Source organism: Streptopelia decaocto, assembly GCF_964273445.1.
Source record: "Streptopelia decaocto genome assembly, chromosome: 23".
NCBI classification, from domain to species: domain Eukaryota; kingdom Metazoa; phylum Chordata; class Aves; order Columbiformes; family Columbidae; genus Streptopelia; species Streptopelia decaocto.
In genome coordinates, this window is record NC_138678.1 from 278236 (window position 1) to 298126 (window position 19891).

General features: G+C 52.3%; 1 protein-coding gene across 2 annotated transcripts; it reads left to right on the forward strand.

Annotated features, from left to right (window-relative positions):
- Nucleotides 1–1252: 1252 nt before the first annotated feature.
- YTHDF2 (YTH N6-methyladenosine RNA binding protein F2) lies at nt 1253–18738 on the forward strand. Of its 2 annotated transcripts, XM_082071342.1 has the most exons (5): nt 1253–1519; nt 1756–1780; nt 2051–2130; nt 6197–7777; nt 17811–18738. In XM_082071342.1, the coding sequence occupies exons 1-5, from the start codon at nt 1493–1495 to the stop codon at nt 17832–17834; spliced, it is 1737 nt and encodes a 578-aa protein (XP_081927468.1). In that variant the 5' UTR covers nt 1253–1492; the 3' UTR covers nt 17835–18738. The 2 variants fall into 2 exon arrangements, with proteins under 2 accessions (XP_081927468.1, XP_081927469.1); XM_082071343.1 differs by lacking the exon at nt 1756–1780 and having other exon boundaries at nt 1301–1519.
- Nucleotides 18739–19891: the final 1153 nt, after the last annotated feature.

A 19891-nucleotide genomic window follows, 5' to 3' on the forward strand; every position in this document is an offset into this window, starting at 1 on the left:
GTCAGTGCTTCAGCCTGTTCTCTGACATCCCTGCGGGCAGCGATGCGTCCCTGTGACACCGGCCATGGGGGACGGTCCCCTGGCTCTGCTGCACACCGGCTCCCCCACCCCACCATCAACATTTGCTGCTTGACCGAGAAAAGCAACAGTCTGGAGCCGCAGGGGTGAGCGGCCGGGCCGCCACCTCGGCTCCAGGACGAGGCTTTGGCTCCGTCCTGCTCGGCAACCGCGGCAAAGGGCACGACCGACGTTTCTGGCCACGGAGAATCCACCTTGGAAAGGGCTTCCCTGGTCTCGAGGGGGCAAAGCCCCTCATACCCCCTGACCCTGTGCTGCCCCATAACCCCCTCCCCAGGGCGCTGGGCTCTCCCAGCACAGGGGCGTCAGTACTGGGAGATCTTTGACCTCAACAGCAGGAGGAAAATCCCAGCTGCAAACAGCTCAGCCGAGGAGGGAACGAGCTCCCCGAGACCCGCATCCACCGCCCCAGCAGCAACAGACAGACAACAAATTTGCTTTTTGTTGTTTTGGGTTTTCTTTCTGAAAAAGCTACTGACAAAAGACAAACGGACAGCGCAGCCACCGCACGCCGGCCCCGAGCAAACGCCGCGGCTCTCCCAGCGGCACCAGCGTGTGCCAGCTGCGCTGGGACTCGCTGGGGGGTTGCAGCATCACTCCTGGATTCCACCAGGTCCCGCAACAGCCCGGGGGAAGAACCAGGAGCTGGATCCTTGTCCTGGAGGCGCCGAGCTCGGACCGCAGGCTCAGCAGCTCGCAGGAAGTGCCGCGACACACGCCGGCAAACGGGGAACGGCACCCAGGCCGGGCGGCGCATCCTCCTGCCCGCGAGGGCCCGAGCGCAGCTCCAGCTCGTGGCCGTGGTGGCAGTTCTGTCGCCTCAGAGGCCGCAGGAGGGACACGGATCCCTCTGGTCGCTGCTGCTCAGACCCCCCGGCTTGCCCGGTGCCTGGGGGTCCTGGGGGGGCCGCAGTGGCCCCTGCTCCCCCCTCACCCCGCGCTGCAGGGGAGCTCAGATATCGGGGTACGACAGAGTTGGGTTGCGAGGGCAGCGGCCGGGCCTCGGATTTGCCATTTTTTGGTGATAAACGCAGCCGGGCAGCGGGGGTGCCTGGCCCTTTAAGAGCGCCCCCGTTGCGCTGCCGCGCCTGGTCGCGCGGGGGCGCTGATTGCCCCCCCCACCAAGTCCTCCGCCGGCCCGGCATGCACCGCGCGCCTTCCCCGCCATTGTGCCTGGGAGCGCGGCGCGCGCGCCGTGCCGCGTGACGCCCGGGGAAGCGCGTGTGGGCGCGAGGCGGCGGCGCCTGGGCCGGAGACGCTGGGCCGGAAGGAGAGGCGAGAAGGGGGGGTGGCGGCTGGCTAGAGCGTCACCCCAGCCAGGCAGCCGCCGCCGCCGCCGCGGGCGAGTCGGAGTCCGCCAGGCAGCCGCGCCGCGCCCGGACAAAGCCGCCGCCGCCCCGCCCGCCACGGAGCCATGTCGGCCAGCAGCCTCCTGGAGCAGGTAGGAACCTCCGCCGCCACCCCCCGGCCTTCCCCCTGGCGGCGCCGGGCCTGGCCCGCTACGCCAGGCCGAGGCTCTGGGCCTAGCGGCGGGGGCCGGGCCCGGAGGCCGCGGCCTCTCCTCCCTCCCTCCCCCGGGCCGGGCCCATTGTGCTGCGGCCGGGCCTTGTCCCCGCTCCCCGCCCGGCCTCACGCTCTCCTCTCTCTTTCCTTCCCGTGCTGCCGCCGCCGCGCCAGAGACCCAAGGGCCAAGGCAACAAAGGTGAGGCCCGGGGACCCCGCGGGCCGGGCAGCGCCGGGTGGCTGCGCCTCCACACGTGTGGGAGCAAAACAAACGTGTGGCCGCTGGTGGGACGGGGGAAAGTTCGCGGATAAAGAGCGTTTGTGCGGCGCTGAGGCGTCTCTGCCGGCTGACGCGTGGGGTATCCCCAACTAGCGAGCGGTAGTAACGTGACGTGGTCTGTCTTTAAGCACTTTTAAGTTGGTAAGTGTTCGATTTTATCTTTCTAACGCTCCGCATCTTTTTCCTCAGTGCAAAACGGATCCGTGCACCAGAAGGATGGGTTAAACGATGATGACTTTGAACCCTACCTGAGTCCCCAGGCCCGGCCGGTGAGTAAGAGCAGAGTAAGAGTGCGAGTACCTGCTCATGGGCGGGAAGCGCCGGGAGCCCGGGGGCTTCCTGCTGCTCTCCAGCGCAGGCGAATTGGCCATCTGTGCGTTTCCCCTTCTCTACTTACTACATTTTGATGTTTTCCACCTTTCTTATTGTAATATGCTATTTTACATGTGCCTTTCTCCAGGTGGAAAACAGTAGAAGTGGTGGATGAGGTGTAAAGGTTTTGGCAGCTTTTGGGGGGTGTAAGGGCTTCCTACAGTTCAGCTCGGGTTTTTTTCGTCATAACTGCCTTGAAGTTCTGCACTTTCAGTTTTGCTGTTACAACCGTGTTTCCTCGCTGGTTTCTGGTCCTTCGCGGTGCCGCGTTGTGAAATGGCTTCGCTCGGTGCAGTTACGCTCCCGAGGGCTTTTGGAGGATACGATCAACATTCTTGTCTCTCCGCCAAGTAAACTGAAAACGGGTGTCATGGGGTTTTCTTGATTTTTAGATATATTTTTTTTTTTCACCGAAAAACCCCACAGAACACACACGTGATAAAGGCTGTTAAGACTTTTTGAGGGCTTTAGTTAGAAGTCAAGCTGCAGAAAGCTTGTGATCGGCTCCTGAAAGTCAGACAACCAGGTACTTTTCCTCTTAACTTTCTGTTTAAGATCAGCTCTGCTGTTAACTGATTTTTGTTTGTTTTTCTTAATGAGCTGTAGGAGAGTGACACACAACAGATGGGGTTCACCTGATTAGGTGGTACCAGTAAGGTTGCAGATAAACATCTCCAGCAGGGCTGCAGCAGTTGGTTCGTTCTCTTGGCTTCTCTTTCCAGCTACGATTAGTGAAAATAACCTGTTCTGCTTTTCCCTTTCTGTATTTTTGATTGCTTTTCCTAGGCAATGTATATTTTTCAGATAAGTGGTGCGTGTCTTATTGGAACACAAGAACAGCTTTCTGTCTGAGTTGGATTTTCAACAAGTATTCTAGTTCGTGCTGAAGATGTGAGGCTAAATACTCTTTAAGGTTCTGTCAGCTGATCTATAACCTTCAGAATTCAGCCTGTCCATTAAGATAGCTCACTGCATTCAGCTTCCTAAAAGGTTACAACTCCACCTGCATAGGGTGAGATAGTGTGATTGCTTCCTCAAGCCTTGAATGAAACCAGCTGCTTTCCTGGGAGCTGTCATTTAATGGGGTTTTTTCTATCCCAGAAGTTAACATCACCAGTCTCCAGCTTCTATCTGAATGTGGACATATCTCCTGCAAAGTGTAGTTTTATTTAAACCTCCTATAGAGAATGGAGGTTACTATAATGTTAGAAGCAACATGGTATTTTACCTTGTTTTTCATGTTTGAAGAACAACCGACTATTTAGTATCTTTTAGTGTGTTTCGTACCGGTAAAAGTCCATTTTAAAAATAAGGAAGGGATTGTCTTGAGAAGCAGAGCTGTTGCTCTGTAAATTCAGTAGGAGTGAGGTAAAACCGCCGTGTTCACTTTGAATCACGTTTTAGGGTGACTTTATCTCCCTTTCTCTCCATGTTGTGTCGCTCATCAACTCCCATCCAGGATTTGACACTCGATATCGTAGAAACCAGAACCTGGAGAAGGCTGCGGTTCTGCTGAGCCTGCCAGCCAGGTGCAGGCGTTGGGAAGTATCGAAGCACGCATCTCTTTGCTGAAGATGGGACTTATAGACACAGCGCTGAAAAATTAATTAAATGAAGCTCGCTGCCATGGAATAGCACGAGTGGTGTCTGAAATGGTTTTCGGAGCTCTCGGCACGAGCAGGAGGTGACCAAGTTGTGAAGTTTTCTGGCTCTTTGTGCAGGAGCTGCTGTTCCAGGGGTGACCGTTAGTAACTTGTCAGCCTAGGAAATGAAGTTAGTCAGTGTTTTGAAGCGCAGATATGCAGTAAGTGATTCTTCAACAGTTAAAATGAACAAATAAAAGGTCAACAGCAACAATAAGTAAGTTTAAACCCTCGTCCTAGTCTTGAGGGGAAGAGGAATAGTGAATTTGAGGAAATAACTGTACAAAAGGTCTTAGTCATTGGAGAGAACGAAGAGGTGGTGAAGCTTGATCAGCACCCTGCTCAGGAGCTGTGTCAGCTGTGCGAGCGCAGCTTGCAGGTTTGGCAAAGCGTGGTTTAGATGTTCAGGTGACCAACAGCAGGTTTGTCTTAAACCTGCTTTGAGCTGGCACTTGTTGCTGTGATGAACTCAGCTGTTCTCTCCTCGCTGTGTGAGTGCAGCTGGTCACTGCTCTGCCTCAACACGGACTGCGCTGAAACGTCTCATGGTGATTTACACGCCGCACAGGAAAATATTTAGAGGTGACTGAACAGGTTTTAATCTGGCAGTGATGTGTTTGAGGGGAACGCTGCGGAAACCGCTGCTCTGCCCGCTGGGCTCAGGTTTTAGGTGTGGGCCGATGTTCGTCTTCCATTAAAGCCAATAACCAGGAGGGTATATTGTTACTCTTCTTTTGAAGATACTTTGGCTCAAAATAATATTTAAGTCCTTCATTTACCTTACAAATTAGTCAGCATCAGTGTTAGTGCTTTCGGACAGATTGAGCCCTAAAGATTGCTCGTTGGTTTGGGTTTAGCAGGACTGAGCTCCTCAATTAGTACAACTGTACCCTGGGTAAGAGTTAGTTTGGGTATTAATTTGCTTTTGGGGCCCCTTCTTTTGGGGAGATGGAAATAGTATCTCTGTGTTTTCATGCATTCGCACCATGAAGTACCACAGAAAGCTTTTTAATACAACAAAGCAAATCTTGTCTCTGCACACATTATGATAAATAATTCCTATTAATTTTTATTAAGTTGGGGCTGGCTTCGCCCCAAGCCTCTTGCTTTCCTCGACCTCTGTGGAAGGTGGAGAAGCCAACCGACTGTTCTGGAGGGTGCCAGAGCCATCCCAAGAGCCTCCATGGGTGTCAGTGTGGCCGTGAAGTCCTTCGGGAGCTGCACTTGGCACAGGAAAACATGATTGAACCAAAAATGGAGTAGAGCCTGCTGCAAGCCAAGCTTTACATGGGAATTAACCCTGACTTTGATCTCCTCTGCACTGGGGTGGCTTGTGAGCAGCTCTGCAGCGCGAGGCTGCACACAGGTTCAAATTACGGGATGATAATGTCCATTAACGTGGCTTTAACCGCTCCCCGGAGGGAAGCCTGGTTTGAATGCGAGATGACAGGTGGTTTTCGTGTAAGCTAACTGTGGTGATGGCTGAGCCTTCCCTAATTGTAAAATTAGCCATTTCTTTTCGTAACCTAAAGGCTACTTGGATGTTAAAAGGGAAACAAAGGCACGGAGCAGCTTTTTTCCGCTCTGAATTTGGCGCCTGCTCTCTTGGGCTGTCACCACGCTGCAAAAGGCTCCTATTGAAACCTTACTGATTGCTCCTCATTTTCAGGTATTTTTTTCTAGTTTGTGCCCAAAGCGCTGTGGCAGTTTGTGTTTGGAGGGTGAGGCTTTGAGTCCCTGTTTGTTTGCAAGTTCTTGGGATGGTTTGAGCCCTGAAACCTTAAATTGGAGCGATAAAGCTGTTTTCATGGATAACAGGTTTAACAGAGGGACCGAGGAAGGCAATGAGGGACACTCATGATTTTGGCACATGTTCCCACTGCACCTTTTCCTTCATATTCCACTTATCTTTGAGTCCTTTCCCCACCCCCCAAGCAGCAAAATTAAGGCGGATTCGTGTGCTGAGCCCTCTTTGGTAGTAGCTCTAAAAAGGAGAAGATAACGTTGGACGGTAGGTCGGTCCTGTTCTCGTGGGAGCAGCGCGGTGTGCAGTCCCCGTCAGGAGCGCCGCACACCGCACGGGAAGCTCGCTGAGCCTTTGTGGTTAATCTTCCTGGCAATTAAACATTTTTTCCGAGCACTTGTAACAAAGGAGGTGGTTCAGGGCCAGGCCTGTTTACCTGCCCAGCCTGCAGGTAGGGAGGGGTGGGGCATGGGAAGCCTAAGATGACTTTTATTCCTCATCCCTTAGAATCCGTTCAGCTCATTCCAGCTATTCAGCACTTATTTGTTGTTACTCTTTTTCTTTTCTTTTTTCCAGAATAATGCATACACTGCAATGTCTGATTCCTACTTACCGAACTATTACAGTCCCTCCATCGGATTCTCCTACTCCTTAGGCGAGGCTGCCTGGTCTACAGGAGGAGACCCCCCCATGCCCTACCTGACCTCTTACGGACAGCTGAGCAACGGGGAGCCGCATTTCCTCCCAGACGCCATGTTCGGGCAGCCAGGGGCCCTGGGCAGCACCCCGTTCCTCGGGCAGCACGGCTTTAACTTCTTCCCAAGCGGGATTGACTTTTCAGCTTGGGGGAATAACAGTTCTCAGGGACAATCCACTCAAAGCTCTGGCTATAGCAGCAATTACGCTTATGCCCCGAGCTCGCTGGGTGGAGCGATGATCGACGGGCAATCCGCCTTCGCTAATGAGACTCTGAACAAGGCTCCTGGCATGAACACCATCGACCAAGGGATGGCTGCTCTGAAACTGGGCAGCACCGACGTTGTGAGCAGCGTCCCCAAAGTCGTGGGTTCGGCTGTGGGTAGCGGATCCATTACCAGTAACATCGTGGCATCCAACAGTTTGCCTCCGGCCACGATCGTTCCTCCCAAGCCGACCTCCTGGGCTGACATCGCCAGCAAACCGGCCAAGCAGCAGCCCAAGCTGAAGACCAAGAACGGCATCGCGGGCTCAAGTCTTCCACCGCCTCCCATCAAACACAACATGGATATTGGAACTTGGGATAACAAAGGGCCGGTGGCAAAAGCCCCGGCGCAGGCTTTAGTTCAGAATATCGGCCAGCAGCCGGCCCAGGTGTCCCCGCAGCCCGTGGGGCAGCAGATCAACCCCAGTCCACCGGTGGCACAGGCTTCGAGCGGGCAGCAGCCGCAGCCGCTGCCGCCGCCGCCCCCAGCGCAGCTGCCGGTGCCGCAGCCCGCGGCTCAGCCCGCCCGCTGGGTCGCCCCTCGGAACCGCGGCAGCGGGTTCAGCCAAAACGGCGCGGACGGGAACGGAGTGGGACAGTCTCAGGCCAGTTCTGGTGCTGCTCCTTCGGAGCCGCACCCGGTCTTGGAGAAGTTGAGATCCATCAACAACTACAACCCCAAGGATTTTGACTGGAACCCAAAACACGGCCGGGTTTTCATCATTAAGAGTTACTCTGAGGACGATATCCACCGTTCCATTAAATATAACATCTGGTGCAGTACAGAGCACGGCAACAAGAGACTGGATGCTGCCTATCGCTCCACGAACGGGAAGGGCCCCGTGTACTTACTGTTCAGTGTCAACGGTAGCGGTCACTTCTGCGGAGTAGCAGAAATGAAATCTGCTGTGGACTATAACACGTGTGCGGGTGTGTGGTCCCAGGACAAGTGGAAGGGACGTTTTGATGTCAGGTGGATTTTTGTGAAGGACGTTCCCAACAGCCAGCTGCGGCACATCCGCCTAGAGAACAACGAGAATAAACCAGTGACCAACTCCAGGGACACTCAGGAGGTGCCTCTGGAAAAGGCTAAGCAGGTGTTGAAAATCATTGCCACCTACAAGCACACCACCTCCATCTTTGATGACTTCTCACACTACGAGAAACGCCAAGAGGAGGAGGAAAACGTTAAAAAGGTAATTTGTTTGTGTGTCTCAGCAAAGTCCTGTGGGGCAGATGGAGCAGGGGCTGCCTTGTACTGGAATCAATCTGTGGCCTGAAGGTGTTGACTTGCTGGGTGGGCATCAGGCTGCTTTTTGGCCAGCTGTGCTCGCAGGTGGAAGCCACCACCCCAGTGGCAGCTGCAGTTTGGGGTGGAAATGGGGGTGTGGAGGCTTCCCCAGGCCCTGCCTGCAATCAGTTGCTCTAAACCTCAGCCTTCCCTGAGCGCTGTGTTCTAAGCAACATTTATTTCTGTGCTCTTGTCAGCTCCTGGGTCGGAACAGTGTAAAGCAGGAGATCAGCGGGGGGCTCGGGGAGTTGTTAGGAAGCAGAGCTGGGTCTTTGAACGGCCGCCTAATCCACCCCCTACCCAAAGTGGGGTCAGCGTGACAGATGTTTCCCACCACTTGTAAAACCTTCAGGAACCTACAGTTCCTGTCCCTCCCCAGGCAATCTATTCCTATGCTTAATTATCCTTCCTGTTAGAAGGCTTTGTCTAATGCCCAGCCTAAATCTCCCTTGCTGCAGTTTAAGCCCGTGACTACTTGTTGTGGCTGCGGTGGCCGCGGGCTGTTCTGTCCCCCTGGGCAGCGAGCTCTGCCGGGGTTGGAGCCGGTGGAAGCTGCCGGTGTGGGCACTTGGGTCCATCGCCTCCGAGCTGCTGCCATCCTTAGTTCATTAACGAGAGGATTGCTAATCAAAAGTTCTGCCTGAAATTCAGTGACCAGTGTGGGCTTTGGATCTGACTTGGGTACAGCTGTGTTACCCACCTGTGACCGACCTTCCCCACAAGAGGGGTCTTGCTTGTATTTGATCAAAATAATAATTACAAATGAGCATCAGCACAGCTTTCTAGTAGTTTGGCAAGTTTTTCCTGATGGTCTCTTCAGTTTCAGCAATGGGGAATTTTCCACCCAACAGCTGAGGAGCTGAATCAGGAGCTGCAGCTGCTCACCGTGACAGGGAATGCAGTTTTGGTTGGTTTTTTTAAATATATTTCACTTGGAGCGTTGTCTGGATGAACAGCATCACCTGTCCACAGAGGTGGTCACGTTTTGCAACTGATACACCCAGTGCTTGGAGAAAATCTGCAAGGGAGGAATAGATTATGGGGTCTTGAGGTATAAACTTGATTTTTGTGAGAACCTGAATATTTTGCCAGACTTCACATCCTGAAACTGGTATCCAGCCTGGACCGAAGCGGTGATTTTCTCTTCTACTAGCGGAGGTTTTGAATGCAATCAGAAATCTGGTCTGTGCGGGAGGTCTTAGGAAGTTGAGCTTCACCGTGTGCTCCAGGCCCGGCTTTGGGGAGCAGCGGCGTGCGGTGCAACAGGCACAGAGCTTGGCCCCATGGCAGAAATGGCGCTGGGGGCAGGTGGGGGTGGTCGGATGGATAAAATGAGTTAGGAGTGGGTAAGTGTCAGCAGAAGGAAGAGCAACGGAGTGGGGAAAGCTGGACAGACCACTGGTCTGCTGTGGGAATCTGCTGTGTTTGCCAGTTGGTAATGTCAGAAAATCATTAAGATATGAAAAACATGGGTTTCAGTTTTAAGAAAATCACTAAGCCGTCTTTCCTCATCTTTCAACCTGCCTTTGGAAGGTTCCTCTCCTGCTTTCCTCAGTTCCTTTGGGACGTGCACAAACAGAACTGCTGGCTCCGAACGGTGCTGGAGCTGATTCGGTGTCGTGCTCCAGTGCAGAAGCACTTGATTAGGAAAACATTTATTCTTTGAAAGGGAACTTAGTCATACGTCTCTGGAATTCCCGGGCGAGCGGCGAGTCTCGTAGACACACGGTTGTGTTTGCTCTTGACCATTGACTCACACTTTGGGCGCCCGGGGCCCCTGTCCTGTCACATCCGCCACAGAGGAAGTGACTTGGTCTTTCTTTCTGCAACAGCCTGACCTCCTTGAGCGCTCGCTGAGGCGGCCGGGGATGTGCTTGAGGTTTCTCTAACTGCTCGTTCATGGTTTGGTGGAGAAGCAGCGTTTCACAGAATCACAGAATGGACTGGGTTGGAAAAGCCCTCAGAGATCATCCAGTCCAACCCTTGGTCCAACTCCAGTCCGTTTACTAGATCATGGCACTAAGTGCCATGTCCAATCTCAGTTTCAAACCCTCCAGGGCCGGTGAGTCCAGCACCTCCCTGGGCAGCCATTCCAATCCTGACCACTCTCTCTGCACAGAATTGCTTTCTCATCTCCAGCCTCAATTTCCCCGGGCAGAGTTGAAGCCCGTGCCCCCTTGTCCTATTGCTGATGCCTGGGAGAAGAGCCCAATCCCCACCTGGCTAGAACTGCCCTTCAGGTAGTTCTAGAGAGTGCTGAGCTCAGCTCTGAGCCTCCTCTTCTCCAGACTGAACCAGCCCAGCTCCCTCAGCCTCTCCCCATAGGGCTTGTGTTCCAGTCCCTTCCCCAGTCTTGTTGCTCTTCTCTGGACCCGCTCCAGCACTTCAATCTCTTTCCTGAGCTGAGGGCCCAGAACTGAACACAATACTCCAGGTATGGCCTCCCCAATGCAGAGCACAGGGGAAGGTTTCTGCTCAAGAAGGGTGTTTTTATTGTTAATCTAGAGTGAAGGCTGATGGTTATGCTGGCTGGCAAAAAAGCCCAAGCCGTTTATCTGCCCTGGAGCATCTCAAGCAATCACCTGGCTTCAAAAAGTAAAGCAGAATGTGGAGGAGCTGCTTTTGTGTCGGGGAAATAATCCCATCACTACCAGCTCTTTGTCTCTGCCACCAGCCTTTGGACTGCAGCAATATGTCCCGCAATAATATGTCCTGCATTTCTGTTCCTTGAAGCTGAAATGTCTCCAGGTTTGGCTTGGTTTGAACTTCTAACAAGCTGCAATTGTTTCACTTGGCTTCAAATCTTTGTCTGATTTGCAGTTTGATTCCTACTTGGTACCAGAGCAGACGATGAGCGTTTGTGAAAACCTGCAGACTCTTGAATATTCTTTTATACTTCTCGCTCTTACAGTCACTTCTTCAGAATTCCCTGAAATAGTGCCCAGAAATGATGAGAAAAATGCTTTGCTTAGTGTTCACATTATTTCCTTTGCCTGGTGAAGGAGGAGAAGTGATTCAGCGGTGAAAATGCTGAAAACATGCTTGTCCTTTCCTATCGCACGTGCCCGTCCTCATCTCTGTTTCTTTCCAGTGTCTTGCTTGGCTCCACTAATCCAGTTTTTTAAAGGCTCTGGGTGTTCTCCTGACCCGACACGGTGGATCTCCCAGTGGGATGGCACCTGGAGCAGCTCAGGCCTCCTCGAAACCCTTCACAGCTGCTGGTGTGGCAGAGCCTGTCACCCCCTTCTTCCCCATATGGAAAAATAACCAAGATCCCTAGCCCGTAGTGTACACGTGTGTTTCTAGGAACGATGCGGTGACCTCAGTGTAAAGATCTGAGCTGTTGATCTCCTTGCGTGTGGAAGCTTTTCTGGAAAAGCAACGAACATCAGCGCTAAAGGACGTTAATTTTGGGTCCTTCTCCCATTGCCGTGCCCAGGGTCGGGGCACTTGGCTCCGTGCAGGTCCCGGGGATCCTTAGGAAGGACAGAGCGGCCCTGTCCCCTCGCAGTGCTCGGTTGTCACGTTTGCGGTTGATAAGAGACTTTGGTGGGTGTCAGGTCGGGGTGCGCGGTGCAGGGTGGGTGTTGGGGGGTGTTTTTCGTGCTGAGGTCCCCCAGCCTCTGCAGAAAGGGGAGATTTGCCGGATTGGAGCCGTTGTTTGTGCGATGTGCTACTTTGTGTCTCGGCTGCCGCTTAAAGGAGCGTTGGTAGCGCCAAGTGTCACCGCTGCCCTTGGGAAATATGGTTGAAGGGAAAACCGAGTGGTGTTGTGAGCCTGTTGGAAACGAGCAGACTGTTTCATAGTTGATACAGAAAATTAATACTCTTTTTTTTCTTCCCAATTTTTAATCTCGGAAGGGAGGAGAGAGGATATTTCCTATAGGGTGGGCTAATGCTTTTCTCCCGCTGTTACATTCATCCCGGTGAGTGTCGAATTTGCTTTGGCTTCACTGTATCCAACAGGACCTTTCTGACTGTCAGATTTGGTTTTTAAATACTGCGTATTCAACCAACTGTTTCCTATGACAGCAGAGGCACTTTGATCCTGCTGTCCCAAGGCTGTTTGCTTTTTCTGCACCAAATCCCTAGAAACAACATGGAAGGATTTCTAGGAGAGAAGGAAGTATGGAAGATAAGTATTTACCAGGCATCTTATCCATTGAAAGCCCCGGGACACGGTCCCGTTTGGTTCCCTGGATTTTCTTCGGTGCGGTGGGTCAGGAGATGTTGCTGAAAGCTGATTTGGATCCCAAGAAAACCACTGAAGTGAGCCTTGGATCTACCGCTGCATCAAGAACAGCTTCACGCACCATGTTTCCATTGTTCATAAGGAAAACGTAGTTCTTCAGCTGTTTGGTTCTGTCTGAAAGTCGCTTTCTTCTTTTCCGCCTCCCGTAAGGTGGTAGATGACAGGTATTCATTTAGGAAGCTTCTCGTTCTGTACCGCGCAATTGTTTTCACCGCGGTTATTAGAGCCCTTGCGTTTCCCTGGATGTTCTTGCCCGTACCTGGGAGTAATTGCGCTGTCAGAGTGGCTTGGTGAATTAATAAACCAGTTTCTTTGTGGTGCAAAACGCTGGACACGTGGCAGCCTGAACACCCCGCTTGTCCTGCGCATATTTACCCGGGAAACCTCCGCTAACGAGGATTGTCGGGATCGTCGTTATCCGTGCGGACGGCTGGAACGGAGCGCTGACCGGAGCTCCTGCTGCCCCTGTGAGGTTTGTCATTGCGTACAAGTCACGTCACAGCGCGGTGGAGCAGTTAATAACGTGGTTGGGTTTTGGAAGCCGTTCTGCAGCCAGAACCTGGAAATGAAGACTGTGTTTCTGGTTCCGTATCATTGGAACGTTTTTTAATTAAAATGGCAGTGCTGAGCTGCTTTTTTGCGGTTAACTGCAGGGGTATTTCTTACCATGTTTAGAAGAGTTAGATAAAATCTACCTAGAACTCTGTCTTTTGTTTCTTGTCTTGAGGGGAAAAGAAACCACAGTGCTTTAGTTTCCTTCCCTGTCTATCTGTACACATCGGGAAGACTCCGCTCCCTTGGCTCTGCCGTTTGTAACGTGTCCATGTTTTTAGAGAGCTTCCCGTCATCATTGCCAAGCCTTCCAAAAATCACCAACCCTTTGGCTGCTGCACACCAGCCCCATTTGGGGTTCAGCTGCTTCCATTTGCTACATTTAAAGGAGGGGGGGAAAAAAAGAAGTTGGAATATAAATCTGCGTTCCATTGAATCCTTTGGAGTGGCAAAGAAATGCGGGTGCACACCAAGGGCCGAGGGGAGTATTGGCTTTTCTACTGGAGTTTGTGAACTCAGCTCTTCATGGTTGCCAGAAGTAGGCAAGTAGATCTCTTGTCCTCTCCTAATACAAAATATTTGGGTGGAGGGAAGTGTTGGAGCCTCAGACAACCCCAGGGGTCAGACCAGGAGTCTGTGCAGTGTAATGTGATCTTGGGGCTGCAAAATCTGCAGATGCGATGGATGCTGCTCGGGCATCCTTGCTCTTTTTCCAGCGGAAAGCTCCGTGTGCTGCTCACAGTAACATGGTCCAGAGCAAGTGCCTGTAAGGATGGTACAAGCACAAACTTTTACCCAGCTCCAAAGGTTTTCCTTGCCTGACAATTTGTGGCTCAGGAATTTCTTAGACCCAGAGGATGCGTCTTTAATAGTTTATGATTTCTCTTGGCCAAGATTTTGACACGTTCCGTGAGCATCCTCAGGATCCTGCAGCGGCAGGTTCTTCAGCTTAATTATGTCTCGTGTAAAGAAATGTCCTTTTGTTTTGCTTGGAGTCTCCCTGGTTGTGGTGAGCGGTTCGTTCGACGTTCTGCGTGTCCCTGCTCTGCTGTTACAGTCGTGTCTTCAGGCTGAGAGCCGGAACGCGGCGGCTCTGCCCGTGGAAAACCTTCCGTCCTTGCTTGTCGCCGTTCTCTGCGCCTTTTCCTGTTCTTCTTGTGCCCGTAGGGATGGGGAGGAGCAGAGCTGCCCCTGCGCCGGCGTTCTGTGAGGGCACGGCGGTGTCTTCCCTCCCAAATGGTGTTTTCTTTCCTGGAGTTACAGACTCTAACCCTGAGCTCGTGTTTCTGGCTGATAATGGTCAGTTTGGAGCGTGTCGTCGTGGAGCTGGGACAGGGATTTATCCCACATGCGTTGTTTGGTGTGTCTGAGCCAGCCTGACCAAATTCACTCTAACGTTCCGCTGCTTTTCTTCTCACAAAATGCTCTGTTTCTTCACAGTCGGATGCTATTTCTATCACCCCAAATAGCTTCTTTTGCCACTTGATTATTCCCTCCTTTCTCTAGATCTTGTATGAATATGTGGAACCAGAAGTGAAGCTCCAGTTTTCTCCGCACAGGGTCATTCGGTCCTTGCCGTTACTCACGTGGTGTGACCGGACAGCGCAAAGACTTTAATAACTCTGCAGCAGCGAAGATTTTGAACCATTCAAGTGAGGGTCCTTCCTTTCCTACAGTGGCACAAATTTTTCGGTGCTAATACCGTGTGAGCTGTGATTCAGGGTAACCACAGTCATGCAACACATTTCATGTGAACCCAAATGAGAAGGAACACTCATCTGTTTAAAACAAAAAGACACCTTACCGCATCTGGTGTTAAAACTCTGGCGTGCTGCTCGTGGTAGGTGCTGTCAGCAGCTCAATGTGCTTTGCTTAAACTATTCCCATCGCTTTTGCCCACACTATTCACTTTCTTCCCTGCTCGATGAGGATTTTGGGTGGACACATCGTGCTCTGCTCGGCAGTGAGGACACCCAGCTGCCCAAAAGAAACGCAGCAAAGTTCTTATCCCTTGTAGTGATGGTAAAGAATAAGATCTCCCTGCTGTAAGACAGGGCGGATTGGATTTTCCACCCTGATGACCCGAAAGGACTCGTGCCGTTGGTATTTTGCGTGTGCTCCGAAGGCAGCAGGTCCGGTTCCAGTCCCCAGTGGATCCCACTGGGGCTCCTCCTGGGCTGCTCCACGTTGCTCCAAGTGTTCATCTGTGTTCTTAGTTGTGGTTTTCAGTGGTTTTTGCCTTTTTTTACCATTCTGTTTCCCGCACAAACGTTGCCCTGTGGGCCCAGGCTCTCTGCAGACGGGTAATTACAAACGTTTATGGGAATTGGGCTGGTTTATTCACGCAATCCAATGGGACGTTTGAGCAAGAAGAAGGTTTATTCTTTGCAATGGTTGCATCAGTTTGAAAGCTGCCAGGACCACCTTGCTTGTGTAAAACCCGCTGCATGGAGAAGGCTTGTGGAAAACCCACTGCATGGTGCTCTGCGCGTCCTCCTGCCCCCAAGCTGCTTCCTTCGACGTGGAAATGAGACGTCTGACATAAAGCGTGTTGCTCCCGTGGTGTTTGTGTTCCCTCGTGTTCAGGCGCCTTTTGTGTTACAGCTGTACCTGGCGAATTGCAGCTTGCTGCTCCTGGTTTATTCTCCGCGACTTCATATTGGGGCTAAACGGGGAGGTGAGCGCTGTGCACCAACACTGGGGTGCGCTGAGTTCCGAAAGGAAACCAGAACGTCCAACCCGCCAGCCCTGTGTGCTCGCGTGGGGCCGGGACGCTCAGGAGCTTTCGTCTGCGTTTTCGGGGGCTGCCCGGGCACAGCCGTGTCCCCGCGTGGCTCCTGCTTTCTCAGTGATGTGGGTCTGTCCCTCCTGGGGTTATTTGGTTTGACTCCGTTAGATTTCGATCTGTAAAACAAGAAGTCTTTCCTGCTCTGACAAGGAGTCACTTTTGTATCCCATCTCCTGTTCGTGGTGCTGAGCTCCGTTATGCGAACAGGAGGCGGGATGAAAACATCTGGCTGTACCCAGATCCCTGGGTTTTGTCCCCTTTCCTAGGTGAGGCCGACAGACCAGGATGTAGTTTTCCTCTGTAACTCTTGATTTCCTAATGCTGACAACAGGAAAACCTCATGTTTGGTTTGTAAATCAGTGGAGACTCGAGGCTGTTTGTGGAGCAGATGAGCACAATAAGCAGGCGATGCACATTTGTGCTGGGCTGGGGCCACCGGAACCCCCACTGGTGTCCAGGTCAGGTCAGACAGGTCCAAACAAACTGTTGTTTGTGCTGCACAGCTGGGACCTGCACGCTTGGTCCTTCTCCAGACCCTCCCTTTGGTTATAAATCTCTGTTTCACTGTGTGGCAATCGTACCTTTCCCTGTACCAGAGGAGCACTGAGGTTGAATGATTGTCATTAATCAAGGTAAGAGCCTTTGAATGTGCAGCATTACAGGCCCCATTTCTCAGTACAAACTCCTGCGCCTTTTGTTGCTGTTGGCAGCGCGATCAGATAACACAATCTCTCATCAGCCTTCTCCAGCAGCTTTGCAGTTGCCGTTATCAGGACCTGGCTTGTGACGCCGCCGCAGCCCCCCCGCGGACGGGATGTGACACAAGTGGCTTGAGCAAGGCGGTCACAGAAGGCTCGTTACCCACGCGCGGTGCCGGTAACCACGGCCGGCAGTGACACGCGGGTGCCAGCGCTCGGTGCGAGCGGTGGCGCGTGTCTCTGCAATTCACCAGCACATCGCGGTGACACCCATCGGTGCTGCCCCCGCTCACCCAGCGCTCCGGCAGATGGAGCTGAGTCTGAGCTGGTGTTTTGTTCTTGCTCCTCCCATGTAGATCGATAAGACGTGGCCCATGTCTAATGAAAATGCAGCTGAAGAGAATAAAATGCTTCCGGATGGATCCTCTGTGCCCGCCAGGGTCTGTATGGCAGAGCAGAGCCCGTTGTGTGTGTGCAGAGCCGCTCGGCCTCCTGGGCTGTGCTTACACCGTCCCCTCGGTTCCGGAGGAGGACGAGCCGGGCTGAACGTTTGCAACAGCACTGAGCTTTGCTCTGTGTTCCGGTGGATCCGTTTGCTCCTCGCTGTGATGTGGGGGCTCGCTTGTTACTCCACAACGCCCCGAGGACCTACATGTGCTCACGGGACGTGCTGCAGTTGATCTGGCACATTAGATGGTGTAAAAACCCGAGTTGGAGCTAGAATCCGAGTTGGAGATAGATAACCTCGAAGGTCCCTTCCAACCCAAACCATTCTGTGACTGTAGGTGCTGATGTGGGGGAGCGTTAAAAGGCCTTTAGACGCAGTTCTCAGGACATGGGTCAGTGCCAGAGCTGGGCTGTGGTTGGACTCGATGATCTTGAGGGTCTCTCCAGCTGAAATGATTCTACGACCATGATTTTTCTGTTACAGCCTCCCTGGGGTGCTGTTTGCAGTGTTGGTGGAGGGGTCTGGGTAGTTCTGTGCTGGTATTTGGATGTCGGTTTTTTTGTTTGGTTGTTTCTTTTGAGGTTTGTGGGTTTTCACTCTCATGCTGGTGGTTTTCAGCAACAAGTCCACGTACACGAGGCAAACACTTCTGAAGGAACGTGTGCCCTTGTCTAACTCCTCTCCCTAGCAGGCGATTGTGCCATGGGAAAGGAAGCGGAGCTGCGGTGCCAACATCCCTCATTACGAGGAACCATAACAAGCCGGCGGACCCCAGCACATCACGTTCCTTATCCTCCTTTGCAACAAAAAATCCCAGAATCACACAGAATCCCAGAATGTGAGGGGTTGAAGGGCCCTGGAAAGCTCATCCAGTGCAATCCCCCCATGGAGCAGGAACACCCAGATGAGGTTACACAGGAAGGTGTCCAGGCGGGTTGGAATGTCTGCACAGAAGGAGACTCCACAACCCCCTGGGCAGCCTGGGCCAGGCTCTGCCACCCTCACCCCAACAAGTTTCTTCTCATCTTTAAGGGGAACCTCCTGTGTTCCAGTTTGCACCCATTGCCCCTTGTCCTGTCCTCTTGTTTTGGACTGTATCCCCTTGGCACAGGGGCAGCTCCCCCTGTTGAAACAGCGATGTGTGAAAATGGCAAATACCATTATTCCCGGCTAACGTGGGTTTTCTCTTCTCTGTTTTAGGAGCGCCAGGGCCGTGTCAAGTAAAGGCGGCTCCTCGCCGAGGCCGCGGCTGCGCCCGGCCGGCCGTCCCCGTGCAGAGCGGAGCAGCGAGAGGGAATCCCGGAGAGAACAAGGACTTTTGTTTTCTTAATTTCATTGACTTCAAAAAGACTCTGACAAACTCGCAGTTACAACAATATTGGAATTTCACAAGGCATAGGACTTAAAAAACAAAAAACTACAAAAAAAAAAAATCCCTTCTAGGTAGAGTATAGTGATAACTGTCCCCGTTTTTGGCTTTGGTTGTGATTTCAGAGCATACGCTTTTGTTTTTTTGTCTTTTTACGATGTTTTTTTGGATTTTCAGGTCCCTAAGTGGCACATTGCCTTGGTTTTTCTCTTAATTTTGAAGCCCCGCCGCTTCCCGTCCTTCGCCCCCGCGCCTCCTCCCCCGGTTTGACATTGCACTTGGAACACCGAGCTGTAACACCCGCCGTGGAATCGGAGTCACTTCGGTTGGGGTTTTCTCCCCCTCCCTGGCCTGGAAAAGGAGGAAATTGTATGAAAAAGTTGAGGTTTTGACCTAAGGATTGAGCAGAAATTGCCCACGAGGTTGTGTCCTAAGGGTGGTTCATTTTTCTCTGACCCTTTGTTACTCAAAAGTCAAGTACTAGGAGTCCTAAGAAATGTTCTGTTCTTGTGCATTATACGGATTTACAGATGAAGTCTGGATTAATTTGATTTTTTGGAAGCTGAGAACAGCGGTAAAACTCATTTTGTTTACAGGAGAATGAATTCTGGACAAAAAAAAAAAAAAGAGGAAGAAATATTGTAAAATGTGTAGTGAATGTTTCTTCAGTTCTTGTTAAGCCAATGAGGAATGGGCGTTGCCTTTCTTTTCACCATTAATCACTTCTCAATAATAAATGTGAGATCCTGTTGAGCATCACCCGTGTCTGCCGCTCCCTCCCCCTTCGCCGCTGCCTGAATATCTTCAAATAATGATTAAATACGTTGTTGTTCTTTATGTTTGAAGCAGGAGCTGCAGCTTGTCGCTGGCGTCCTGAGCTCAGGCCTGGTGCTAAACTGGGGGTTTTCCCAGCGTTTTCACAGCATCACACAGTATCACAGGATGTTTGGGGTTGGAAGGGACCTCAAAAGATCATCCAGTGCAATCCCCCCATGGAGCAGGAACGCCCAGGTGAGGTCACACAGGAACATGTCCAGGCGGGTTTTGAATGTCCCCAGGGAAGGAGACTCCACAACCCCCTGGGCAGCCTGGGCCAGGCTCTGCCACCCTCACTGAGAATCACACAGAATCACAGAATGGACTGGGTTGGAAAAGCCCTCAGAGATCATCCAGTCCAAGCCTTGGTCCAACTCCAGTCCGTTTACTAGATCATGGCACTAAGTGCCATGTCCAAGCTCAGTTTAAAACCCTCCAGGGCCGGTGAGTCCAGCACCTCCCTGGGCAGCCATTCCAATCCTGACCACTCTCTCTGCACAGAATTGCTTTCTCATCTCCAGCCTCAATTTCCCCTGGCAGAGTTGAAGCCTGTGCCCCCTTGTCCTATTGCTGATGCCTGGGAGAAGAGCCCAATCCCCACCTGGCTAGAACTGCCCTTCAGGTAGTTCTAGAGAGTGCTGAGCTCAGCTCTGAGCCTCCTCTTCTCCAGACTGAACAAGCCCAGCTCCCTCAGCCTCTCCCCATAGGGCTTGTGTTCAAGTCCCTTCCCCAGTCTTGTTGCTCTTCTCTGGACCTGCTCCAGCACTTCAATCTCTTTCCTGAGCTGAGGGGCCCAGAACTGAACACAATACTCCAGGTGTGGCCTCCCCAATGCAGAGCACAGGGGAAGGGTCACTGCCCTTGTCCTGCTCACCACGCTATTTTTGATAAGTTTTTTTCTCAAATTTAAGTGGAACCTCTTGTGTTCCAGCTTGATCCCATTACCCCTTGTCCTATCAGTTTGCCACCGAAAAGAGCCTGGCTCCATCCTCCTGGCACTCACCCTTTATATATTTATATATATAAAGGAAGTGGGGTGGATTTTGCTTGTTTGTGCAGGACGGCGCCGGCAGAGCTGGGCGAGACCCGTTCCCGG